Source organism: Drosophila serrata, unplaced genomic scaffold, assembly GCF_035046125.1.
Source record: "Drosophila serrata isolate PLE 108 unplaced genomic scaffold, ASM3504612v1 contig_276, whole genome shotgun sequence".
Taxonomy (NCBI): domain Eukaryota; kingdom Metazoa; phylum Arthropoda; class Insecta; order Diptera; family Drosophilidae; genus Drosophila; species Drosophila serrata.
Genome location: NW_028257174.1, coordinates 8,901,250 through 8,912,587, shown reverse-complemented (window position 1 = coordinate 8,912,587; position 11,338 = coordinate 8,901,250). Strand labels below are relative to the sequence as shown.

Here is an 11,338-nt window from a genome sequence, read left to right as displayed (position 1 = left end):
GCCCTGGAGCTTGGCATCCGGCAGCTTGGACCATTGCTGGCGCCACACGGTGGCGGAGGCGGTGCACCCGGACAGGGCGGCGGTGGTGGTGGCATCATGGCTGGCGCCGTCGGTGGCGGTGGTATGGCCGAGGGCGGCGGCGGTGGCGGCGGCGACACAGCTCCATTGCAGCCAGTCAGACCGACCACCTGGTTATCGGGCATGCTGCACTCGGTGATCAGACGCTCCATACGGGCCCGTACCTACTGCTCGCTGAGCAGGCGCTGCTGCAAATCCTCCGCCCTCATTTCGGTGGTCTGCGCGTGCTGCACCGCCTGCGAATGCTGGGCGGACTCCTTCTCCAAACGTACGCGCATGCGTGCCAGACCAGTTTCAAGATCCTCCTTCTCCTGCATGCGCAGACCGAGCTCCAGCTCCTTCTTCGACAGCCACGACTGCACATCAAAGTTCTCACGTTCCAGCTCATCAGCACGCTTGCGTTCCTGGGCCAGTTGCTCTTCCTTGACCTCGGGATCGGAGTGACCAGTATCTGCGCATGAAAAGGGTTAAAATTAGCTCAGCTTGAGACAAGGACACTCAAGGAGTACTCACAGGGCAGCAGAAGCATGTGCTGCAGCAGAGAGAGCATGTGGGAATACGCGGGCAAATGGCTGACGAGGATGGTGCAGTTCTGGGCCCAGCCTCCATCGATCAATGAGTGCACCTTCTGCTTTGCTGGCTTGCCGTCAGTTGCACGCAGAACCTTATAGAAGCCATCGGTAGCCTGTGAAAAGAGAAGAGAACATTAAATAAGGGAAGATCTTTCATTGGAATCTCTTCTAGACACTCACCGACACTCACTCATTCTTTTGGTAAGCCGAAAACAGCTTGTCTATCGACTCCGACTCCATGATGTTATACAGCTTGCTCTCGTCCAGCTTGCTCCAGACGGTGCCCTGGAGCTTGGCATCCGGCAGCTTGGACCAGTTGAAGCTCTTTAATGGATTCGTGGGCAGTGGAACGTTCTTCTCTGTCAGCTCCACCTTGGGTGGCACAGGAGCTACAGTCAAAGGATAGAAATTAATTTATGTGACGCTCCTTGACTTGGTTTAACTCTGAACTCACCCATTGCTGGCGCCACACGGTGGCGGAGGCGGTGCACCCGGACAGGGCGGCGGTGGTGGTGGCATCATGGCTGGCGCCGTCGGTGGCGGTGGTATGGCCGAGGGCGGCGGTGGCGACACAGCTCCATTGCAGCCAGTCAGACCGACCACCTTCTGGTCATCGGATATGCTGCCCTGGGTAACCAGACACTCGAGACGGATTCGACCCTGCTGCTCACTAAGCAAGCGTGCTACAGATCTGCAAAAACGTTGGGAAATTACAAAATGGCTGTCACTTTTCGATAATATAGTGAAAAATTTGAGGTCACACTACAAAAATGTAGGGGAAAAATGACACTCACTCTTCGATATTAAAGTAGTGAACATAAGCTGGTCACACTACAAAAATGGTTATTCGATAACTTTCGATGACGACACATTTTCGCTATATAACTAGTTAGGCAGTCGATTTTCGGCCATCTCCTGCTTGTACTGGTACTTACGCTTAGAAACGATCACGTCCTTGATTCCAGCCCAATCGCCGTACTTCTTCTCGTGTATGGTGTAGGCCTTAAACAGCTACTGGGTTCGGTCCTTGGGCAGGTGATCCAGTGCGTATTTGTAGATGATGCGCGCCACCGCCACAGCCGAGGGCGGCGGCGGTGGCGGCGGCGACACAGCTCCATTGCAGCCAGTCAGACCGACCACCTGGTTATCGGGCATGCTGCACTCGGTGATCAGACGCTCCAGACGGGCCCGTACCTACTGCTCGCTGAGCAGGCGCTGCTGCAAATCCTCCGCCCTCATTTCGGTGGTCTCCGCGTGCTGCACCGCCTGCGAATGCTGGGCGGACTCCTTCTCCAAACGTACGCGCATGCGTGCCAGACCAGTTTCAAGATCCTCCTTCTCCTGCATGCGCAGACCGAGCTCCAGCTCCTTCTTCGACAGCCACGACTGCACATCAAAGTTCTCACGTTCCAGCTCATCAGCACGCTTGCGTTCCTGGGCCAGTTGCTCTTCCTTGACCTCGGGATCGGAGTGACCAGTATCTGCGCATGAAAAGGGTTAAAATTAGCTCAGCTTGAGACAAGGACACTCAAGGAGTACTCACAGGGCAGCAGAAGCATGTGCTGCAGCAGAGAGAGCATGTGGGAATAGGCGGGCAAATGGCTGACGAAGATGGTGCAGTTCTGGGCCCGGCGTCCATCAATCAATGAGTGCACCTTCTGCTTTGCTGGCTTGCCACCAGTTGCACGCAGAACCTTATAGGAGCCATCGGTACCCTGTGAAAAAAGAGAGCATTAAATAAGAGAAGATCTTTCATTGGAATCTCTTCTAGACACTCACCGATACCGCATTCTTTTGGTAAGCCGAAAAGAATTTGTCTATCGACTCCAACTCCATATTGTTATACAGCTTGATTTCGTCCAGCTCGCTTCAGACGGTGCCCTAGATACAAAGGATAGAAAATAATTTATGTGACGTTCCTTAACTTGACTTAGCTCTGTACTCACCCATTGCTGGCGCATTACTGCAAATCCTCCGCCTTCATTTCGGCCGTCTGCACGCGCTGCACCGCCTGTGAATGCTGAGCGGACTCCTCCAAACGGTCGCGCATGCGTGACTCCTTTACTGATTCAAATTATATTTTCCTCTGCAAGAATCTAAAAATCCAAATTTTATTTCATCATTTTTATACCCTTGCATGGTATTATAATTTCACTCAAAAGTTTGGAACGCAGTAACGCCCTTATTAAGTAAACATATTCTTGATCAGCATCAACAGCTCTCTCCCTTTCTCCCTCTCTCTGCCTCTTTTTATCCGGTAGGTCCAACTCCCAATGTGCATCTTCAGAGCTAACTCCTTCTCTGTATGTTTCTCTGCCTATCTCTTACTCTCTCGCTCTCACTTTCTCTGTTCTCTTGACTCGGGAACTATAAATAGAGCCACTTCGTTCGCCGCGACCTCAGTCTGTCCTAGGGGTACCTAGTGTTTACATCGATAGTGATAGTGATAGTGATTAAAAGAATGGCGTGGCCAATGGAATACATCTGGATAACCAGGAAGTGAACTTCGATATTATGAATACCCTAATTGAAGCCAACAAGATTCGAAGTCTACACTGGAAGGAAGTAAACAATGACGTGTTCTACACTCAGGTAAGTCTTAATCATGACAATTATATTATTGTATGGAAGGAAGTAAACTATGTCGTGTCCTCCACTGGGGTAAGCCTTAATCATGACAATTATATCATATACATATATAGATGCAATAGGAGGGGGATCAGGCCTTGGTCTAGATTCAGCTCTGCTAGCTATGCATTTATTTTTCAATTAATTCCCTAAATGCCATGGATCCCATTACTTAGTTTTAATTTAAAGTGATTCAGTAATTTGTATTGAAGATATCTACAAACGTATACTCAAAGTTAAAAGCCTAAATGAATTATAAGATCTTACTCTTTCGATAGTTTTAAAACTGACCCTGACCCTAGCTAGACCGACTCGGCTGATGATGCTGATCTAGAATATATATATAATATTTATAGGGTCGAAAATGACTCCTTCACAGTATTACAAGCTTTCGACAAAAATTAGAATAGTATAAAAACTCACCTGGCCAGGGATGAGCGCAACTTCTCCTGGGCGTCACGAGCTGTCTTGGCCTTATCCTCATCGTACCGGTTACAGTTGTATCAGGAGGAGCCGTGCGGCTCCCAGGAGCCGAGACAGAACCAACAGATCTCGTTCTTGCAATTCTGGTTCTTGCACACCACATGGTTGCAAACGCCGTCTTTCTCAATGGTTACACTGCACTTGGACACTCTTTGGTTCTGAGTTGTCGTCGCACTTCTTAATCCACTTCTTTAGCCAGCGACATTTGACCGGATCGGGATCGGATATAAGATCGCTGCTTGGCCGCTGCTCCACCTGCAGCACAACCTGCTGGACATACGCGATCGATCACTCGCCCATTTCTATCCAACTCCTGGGTGGACTGGACATTGCGCAGTTTTCCGTGTCCATAGCAGTCCACCTCAGAGTCCTCATCGTCATCGTCGTCCGCATCGGCCTCGTCGTCTGTGCTCAGCTGGCTGGAAACGAAAAAACGTAAGATAAGAGGATTCTTAAAAGCTTTGACGTGTTCTCACAGCTTGTCCAGCAAAGCCTTCAGTGTGTTGTGCCTGTTAATCTTGCACAGGCGCTTCAGCGCCTTGAGGTCCTGCAGCTTCTGCTGGATCTTCTGCTCGACGAGCACATACCCTTGGAGCAACGGCCTGCCCTCTGAGTCCGGCTCGATGGCTGCCGGTGAACGGCGATTTAGTGAGGCCAGTCGGAATCCGGAGGAATCATGTAGTTGCCTGTGGTATTTATAACCAACTTTGATACTTCGTAAAGGGAGCAATCGGCGCGGGCCAGTGACTTAATATCCTCGCTATGCTCATCCTCCGCCGATGGCGTGAACTTTAGCAGCTGCTCGACCATGTCGAGTGTCAGCTGCTCATTGCTGTCCATCAAAGGAATGGCCCTAGAAGAGGAGAGATTAGTATTTGGAATCAAGAGGTGACTAAAGCAACTCCTACTTTGATATCTCCATGTCACTCATCTTCAGCTTCCTGATCAGGATGGTGCAGTTCCGAGCCCATCTGGGACATTCGCTCCCATCAAAGTTCTCACGTTCCAGCTCATCAGCACGCTTGCGTGCCTGCGTAAGTTGCTCCTCCTTGACCAGCAGACGCCCAGATTGCCTACATCGATTTGAAAGGGTGAACTTCCGGTCCGCTGGTCGCTGCTCTACCTGCATCACAACCAGCTGGACTACGCGATTGATCAGCAGCCAGTGATTCGTGCAGTGACCAGAATCTGCGCATGAAAAGGGTTAAAATTAGCTCAGCTTGAGACAAGGACACTCAAGGAGTACTCACAGGGCAGCAGAAGCATGTGCTGCAGCAGAGAGAGCATGTGGGAATACGCGGGCAAATGGCTGACGAGGATGGTGCAGTTCTGGGCCCAGCCTCCATCGATCAATGAGTGCACCTTCTGCTTTGCTGGCTTGCCGTCAGTTGCACGCAGAACCTTATAGAAGCCATCGGTAGCCTGTGAAAAGAGAAGAGAACATTAAATAAGGGAAGATCTTTCATTGGAATCTCTTCTAGACACTCACCGACACTCACTCATTCTTTTGGTAAGCCGAAAACAGCTTGTCTATCGACTCCGACTCCATGATGTTATACAGCTTGCTCTCGTCCAGCTTGCTCCAGACGGTGCCCTGGAGCTTGGCATCCGGCAGCTTGGACCAGTTGAAGCTCTTTAATGGATTCGTGGGCAGTGGAACGTTCTTCTCTGTCAGCTCCACCTTGGGTGGCACAGGAGCTACAGTCAAAGGATAGAAATTAATTTATGTGACGCTCCTTGACTTGGTTTAACTCTGAACTCACCCATTGCTGGCGCCACACGGTGGCGGAGGCGGTGCACCCGGACAGGGCGGCGGTGGTGGTGGCATCATGGCTGGCGCCGTCGGTGGCGGTGGTATGGCCGAGGGCGGCGGTGGCGACACAGCTCCATTGCAGCCAGTCAGACCGACCACCTTCTGGTCATCGGATATGCTGCCCTGGGTAACCAGACACTCGAGACGGATTCGACCCTGCTGCTCACTAAGCAAGCGTGCTACAGATCTGCAAAAACGTTGGGAAATGACAAAATGGCTGTCACTTTTCGATAATATAGTGAAACATTTGAGGTCACACTACAAAAATGTAGGGAAAAATGACACTCACTTTTCGATATTAAAGTAGTGAACATAAGCTGGTCACACTACAAAAATGGTTATTCGATAACTTTCGATGACGACACATTTTCGCTATATAACTAGTTAGGCAGTCGATTTTCGGCCATCTCCTGCTTGTACTGGTACTTACGCTTAGAAACGATCACGTCCTTGATTCCAGCCTAATCGCCGTACTTCTTCTCGTGTATGGTGTAGGCCTTAAACAGCTACTGGGTTCGGTCCTTGGGCAGGTGATCCAGTGCGTATTTGTAGATGATGCGCGCCACCGCCGCCGCCCTCGGCTGTGGCGGCGGCGACACAGCTCCATTGCAGCCAGTCAGACCGACCACCTGGTTATCGGGCATGCTGCACTCGGTGATCAGACGCTCCAGACGGGCCCGTACCTACTGCTCGCTGAGCAGGCGCTGCTGCAAATCCTCCGCCCTCATTTCGGTGGTCTGCGCGTGCTGCACCGCCTGCGAATGCTGGGCGGACTCCTTCTCCAAACGTACGCGCATGCGTGCCAGACCAGTTTCAAGATCCTCCTTCTCCTGCATGCGCAGACCGAGATCCAGCTCCTTCTTCGACAGCCACGACTGCACATCAAAGTTCTCACGTTCCAGCTCATCAGCACGCTTGCGTTCCTGGGCCAGTTGCTCTTCCTTGACCTCGGGATCGGAGTGACCAGTATCTGCGCATGAAAAGGGTTAAAATTAGCTCAGCTTGAGACAAGGACACTCAAGGAGTACTCACAGGGCAGCAGAAGCATGTGCTGCAGCAGAGAGAGCATGTGGGAATAGGCGGGCAAATGGCTGACGAAGATGGTGCAGTTCTGGGCCCGGCGTCCATCAATCAATGAGTGCACCTTCTGCTTTGCTGGCTTGCCACCAGTTGCACGCAGAACCTTATAGGAGCCATCGGTACCCTGTGAAAAAAGAGAGCATTAAATAAGAGAAGATCTTTCATTGGAATCTCTTCTAGACACTCACCGATACCGCATTCTTTTGGTAAGCCGAAAAGAATTTGTCTATCGACTCCAACTCCATATTGTTATACAGCTTGATTTCGTCCAGCTCGCTTCAGACGGTGCCCTAGATACAAAGGATAGAAATTAATTTATGTGACGTTCCTTAACTTGACTTAGCTCTGTACTCACCCATTGCTGGCGCATTACTGCAAATCCTCCGCCTTCATTTCGGCCGTCTGCACGCGCTGCACCGCCTGTGAATGCTGAGCGGACTCCTCCAAACGGTCGCGCATGCGTGACTCCTTTACTGATTCAAATTATATTTTCCTCTGCAAGAATCTAAAAATCCAAATTTTATTTCATCATTTTTATACCCTTGCATGGTATTATAATTTCACTCAAAAGTTTGGAACGCAGTAACGCCCTTATTAAGTAAACATATTCTTGATCAGCATCAACAGCTCTCTCCCTTTCTCCCTCTCTCTGCCTCTTTTTATCCGGTAGGTCCAACTCCCAATGTGCATCTTCAGAGCTAACTCCTTCTCTGTATGTTTCTCTGCCTATCTCTTACTCTCTCGCTCTCACTTTCTCTGTTCTCTTGACTCGGGAACTATAAATAGAGCCACTTCGTTCGCCGCGACCTCAGTCTGTCCTAGGGGTACCTAGTGTTTACATCGATAGTGATAGTGATAGTGATTAAAAGAATGGCGTGGCCAATGGAATACATCTGGATAACCAGGAAGTGAACTTCGATATTATGAATACCCTAATTGAAGTCAACAAGATTCGAAGTCTACACTGGAAGGAAGTAAACAATGACGTGTTCTACACTCAGGTAAGTCTTAATCATGACAATTATATTATTGTATGGAAGGAAGTAAACTATGTCGTGTCCTCCACTGGGGTAAGCCTTAATCATGACAATTATATCATATACATATATAGATGCAATAGGAGGGGGATCAGGCCTTGGTCTAGATTCAGCTCTGCTAGCTATGCATTTATTTTTCAATTAATTCCCTAAATGCCATGGATCCCATTACTTAGTTTTAATTTAAAGTGATTCAGTAATTTGTATTGAAGATATCTACAAACGTATACTCAAAGTTAAAAGCCTAAATGAATTATAAGATCTTACTCTTTCGATAGTTTTAAAACTGACCCTGACCCTAGCTAGACCGACTCGGCTGATGATGCTGATCTAGAATATATATATAATATTTATAGGGTCGAAAATGACTCCTTCACAGTATTACAAGCTTTCGACAAAAATTAGAATAGTATAAAAACTCACCTGGCCAGGGATGAGCGCAACTTCTCCTGGGCGTCACGAGCTGTCTTGGCCTTATCCTCATCGTACCGGTTACAGTTGTATCAGGAGGAGCCGTGCGGCTCCCAGGAGCCGAGACAGAACCAACAGATCTCGTTCTTGCAATTCTGGTTCTTGCACACCACATGGTTGCAAACGCCGTCTTTCTCAATGGTTACACTGCACTTGGACACTCTTTGGTTATGAGTTGTCGTCGCACTTCTTTAGCCAGCGACATTTGACCGGATCGGGATCGGATATAAGATCGCTGCTTGGCCGCTGCTCCACCTGCAGCACAACCTGCTGGACATACGCGATCGATCACTCGCCCATTTCTATCCAACTCCTGGGTGGACTGGACATTGCGCAGTTTTCCGTGTCCATAGCAGTCCACCTCAGAGTCCTCATCGTCATCGTCGTCCGCATCGGCCTCGTCGTCTGTGCTCAGCTGGCTGGAAACGAAAAAACGTAAGATAAGGGGATTCTTAAAAGCTTTGACGTGTTCTCACAGCTTGTCCAGCAAAGCCTTCAGTGTGTTGTGCCTGTTAATCTTGCACAGGCGCTTCAGCGCCTTGAGGTCCTGCAGCTTCTGCTGGATCTTCTGCTCGACGGGCACATACCCTTGGAGCAACGGCCTGCCCTCTGAGTCCGGCTCGATGGCTGCCGGTGAACGGCGATTTAGTGAGGCCAGTCGGAATCCGGAGGAATCATGTAGTTGCCTGTGGTATTTATAACCAACTTTGATACTTCGTAAAGGGAGCAATCGGCGCGGGCTTAATATATGACTTAATATCCTCGCTATGCTCATCCTCCGCCGATGGCGTGAACTTTAGCAGCTGCTCGACCATGTCGAGTGTCAGCTGCTCATTGCTGTCCATCAAAAGAATGGCCCTAGAAGAGAAGAGATTAGTATTTGGAATCAAGAGGTGACTAAAGCAACTCCTACTTTGATATCTCCATGTCACTCATCTTCAGCTTCCTGATCAGGATGGTGCAGTTCCGAGCCCATCTGGGACATTGGCTCCCATCAAAGTTCTCACGTTCCAGCTCATCAGCACGCTTGCGTGCCTGCGTAAGTTGCTCCTCCTTGACCAGCAGACGCACCAGATTGCCTACATCGATTTGCAGGGGCGACACATCAGGATCGTGAAAGGGTGAACTTCCGGTCCGCTGGTCGCTGCTCCACCTGCATCACAACCAGCTGGACTACGCGATTGATCAGCAGCCAGTGATTCGTGCAGTGACCAGAATCTGCGCATGAAAAGGGTAAAAAAAAGGGTTAAAATGGGTGGCACAGGAGCTACAGTCAAAGGATAGAAATTAATTTATGTGACGCTCCTTGACTTGGTTTAACTCTGAACTCACCCATTGCTGGCGCCACACGGTGGCGGAGGCGGTGCACCCGGACAGGGCGTCGGTGGTGGTGGCATCATGGCTGGCGCCGTCGGTGGCGGTGGTATGGCCGAGGGCGGCGGTGGCGACACAGCTCCATTGCAGCCAGTCAGACCGACCACCTTCTGGTCATCGGATATGCTGCCCTGGGTAACCAGACACTCGAGACGGATTCGACCCTGCTGCTCACTAAGCAAGCGTGCTACAGATCTGCAAAAACGTTGGGAAATGACAAAATGGCTGTCACTTTTCGATAATATAGTGAAAAATTTGAGGTCACACTACAAAAATGTAGGGAAAAATGACACTCACTTTTCGACATTAAAGTAGTGAACATAAGCTGGTCACACTTACTTTAAAATAAGATAAAATGAGCTGGTCACACTACAAAAATGGTTATTCGATAACTTTCGATGACGACACATTTTCGCTATATAACTAGTTAGGCAGTCGATCTTCGGCCATCTCCTGCTTGTACTGGTACTTACGCTTAGGAACGATTACGTCCTCGATTCCAGCCCAATCGCCGTACTTCTTCTCGTGTATGGTGTAGGCCTTAAACAGATATTGGGTTCGGTCCTTGGGCAGGTGATCCAGTGCGTATTTGTAGATGATGCGCGCCACAGCATGGTGGTGCCCTTGGCGGCACTGGACTTGGTGTCGGCCATCGATGGCCTGTGAAAAGAGAGGAGAGCATTAAATAAGAGATCTTTCATTGGCATCTCTTCTAGACACTCACCGACACTCTCATTCTTTTGGTAAGCCGTAAAGAGCTTGTCTATCGACTCCGACTCCGTGTTATACAGCTTGCTCTCATCCAGCTCGCTCCAGACGGTGCCCTGGAGGTTGGTATCCGGCAGCTTGGACCAGTTGAAGCTCTTTAATGGATTCGTGGGCTGTGGCACATTCTTCTCTGGCAGCTCCACCTTGGGTGGCACAGGAGCTGCAGGCAAAGGATAGAAATTAATTTATGTGACGCTCCTTGACTTGGTTTAACTCTGAACTCACCCATTGCTGGCGCCACACGGTGGCGGAGGCGGTGCACCCGGACAGGGCGGCGGTGGTGGTAGCATCATGGCTGGCGCCGTCGGTGGCGGTGGTATGGGTGAGGGCGGCGGCGGCGGCGGTGGCGACACAGCTCCATTGCAGCCAGTCAGACCGGCCACCTTCTGGTTATCGGGCATGCTGCCCTCGGTGAACAGACGATCCAGACGGGCCCGTCCTACTGCTCGCAGAGCAGGCGCTGCTGCAAATCCTCCGCCCTCATTTCAGCGGTCTGCGCGTGCTGCACCGCCTGCGAATGCTGGGCGGACTCCTCCAAACGGACATCAGCACGCCTGCGTGCCTGCCTCAGTTGCTCCTCCTTGACCTCGGGATCGGAGTGACTAGTATCTGCGCATAAAAAGTGTTAAAATTAGCTCAGCTTAGGACAAGAACACTCAAAGAGTACACGCATGTGCTGCAGCAGGGAGAGCATGTGGGAATAGGCGGACAAATGGCTGAGCAGGATGGTGCAGTTCTGGGCCCGGCGTTCATCGATCACTGAGAGCACCTTCAGCTTTGCCGGCTTGCCGCCAGTTACTCGCAGATCCTCATAGGAGCCATCGGTAGCCTGTGAAAAGAGAGGAGAGCATTAAATAAGAGATCTTTCATTGGCATCTCTTCTAGACACTCACCGACACTCACTCATTCTTTTGTCTATCGACATCGACTCCATGTTGTTACACAGCTTGCTCTCGTCAAGCTCGGTCCAGACGGTGCCCTGGAGCTTGGCATCCGGCAGCTTGGACCTGTTGAAGCTCTTTAATGGATTCGTG

At 50.3% G+C, this 11,338-nt stretch overlaps 4 protein-coding genes across 7 annotated transcripts; all 4 read right to left on the bottom strand.

Moving 5' to 3' along the window:
* Positions 1-10: 10 nt before the first annotated feature.
* Positions 11-1,341, bottom strand: LOC147643327 (uncharacterized). The gene is made up of 4 exons (XM_086836210.1): positions 1,105-1,341; positions 831-1,039; positions 592-763; positions 11-529 (listed from the first exon to the last, which is right to left on the bottom strand). Exons 3-4 carry the CDS (start codon positions 626-628, stop codon positions 243-245), a joined length of 324 nt encoding a protein of 107 aa, XP_086692336.1. The 5' UTR covers positions 629-763; positions 831-1,039; positions 1,105-1,341; the 3' UTR covers positions 11-242.
* Positions 1,342-1,635: 294 nt separating this feature from the next.
* Positions 1,636-4,083, bottom strand: LOC147643326 (uncharacterized). The gene is made up of 5 exons (XM_086836206.1): positions 3,702-4,083; positions 2,597-2,746; positions 2,430-2,531; positions 2,194-2,365; positions 1,636-2,131 (listed from the first exon to the last, which is right to left on the bottom strand). Exons 3-5 carry the CDS (start codon positions 2,484-2,486, stop codon positions 1,845-1,847), a joined length of 516 nt encoding a protein of 171 aa, XP_086692332.1. The 5' UTR covers positions 2,487-2,531; positions 2,597-2,746; positions 3,702-4,083; the 3' UTR covers positions 1,636-1,844.
* A 15-nt stretch (positions 4,084-4,098) lies between these two features.
* Positions 4,099-9,751, bottom strand: LOC110181737 (uncharacterized). Of its 4 annotated transcripts, none has more exons than XM_086836201.1 (7): positions 6,005-6,531; positions 5,525-5,761; positions 5,251-5,459; positions 5,012-5,183; positions 4,670-4,949; positions 4,349-4,614; positions 4,099-4,180 (listed from the first exon to the last, which is right to left on the bottom strand). In XM_086836201.1, exons 4-6 carry the CDS (start codon positions 5,046-5,048, stop codon positions 4,407-4,409), a joined length of 525 nt encoding a protein of 174 aa, XP_086692327.1. In that variant the 5' UTR covers positions 5,049-5,183; positions 5,251-5,459; positions 5,525-5,761; positions 6,005-6,531; the 3' UTR covers positions 4,099-4,180; positions 4,349-4,406. The 4 variants fall into 4 exon arrangements, with proteins under 4 accessions (XP_086692327.1, XP_086692328.1, XP_086692326.1 ...); XM_086836202.1 differs by lacking the exons at positions 4,099-4,180; positions 4,349-4,614; positions 4,670-4,949; positions 5,012-5,183 and adding exons at positions 6,607-6,778; positions 6,843-6,944; positions 7,010-7,159; positions 8,115-8,577 and having other exon boundaries at positions 5,267-5,459; positions 6,005-6,544; XM_086836200.1 differs by lacking the exons at positions 4,099-4,180; positions 4,349-4,614; positions 4,670-4,949; ... (2 more) ...; positions 5,525-5,761; positions 6,005-6,531 and adding exons at positions 7,012-7,159; positions 8,115-8,581; positions 8,639-9,020; positions 9,076-9,380; positions 9,495-9,751.
* LOC110181735 (protein crooked neck-like) lies at positions 9,593-10,322 on the bottom strand. The gene is made up of 3 exons (XM_020949596.2): positions 10,261-10,322; positions 10,010-10,196; positions 9,593-9,731 (listed from the first exon to the last, which is right to left on the bottom strand). Exons 1-3 carry the CDS (start codon positions 10,270-10,272, stop codon positions 9,724-9,726), a joined length of 207 nt encoding a protein of 68 aa, XP_020805255.1. The 5' UTR covers positions 10,273-10,322; the 3' UTR covers positions 9,593-9,723.
* Between the last annotated feature and the right edge of the window lie 1,016 nt (positions 10,323-11,338).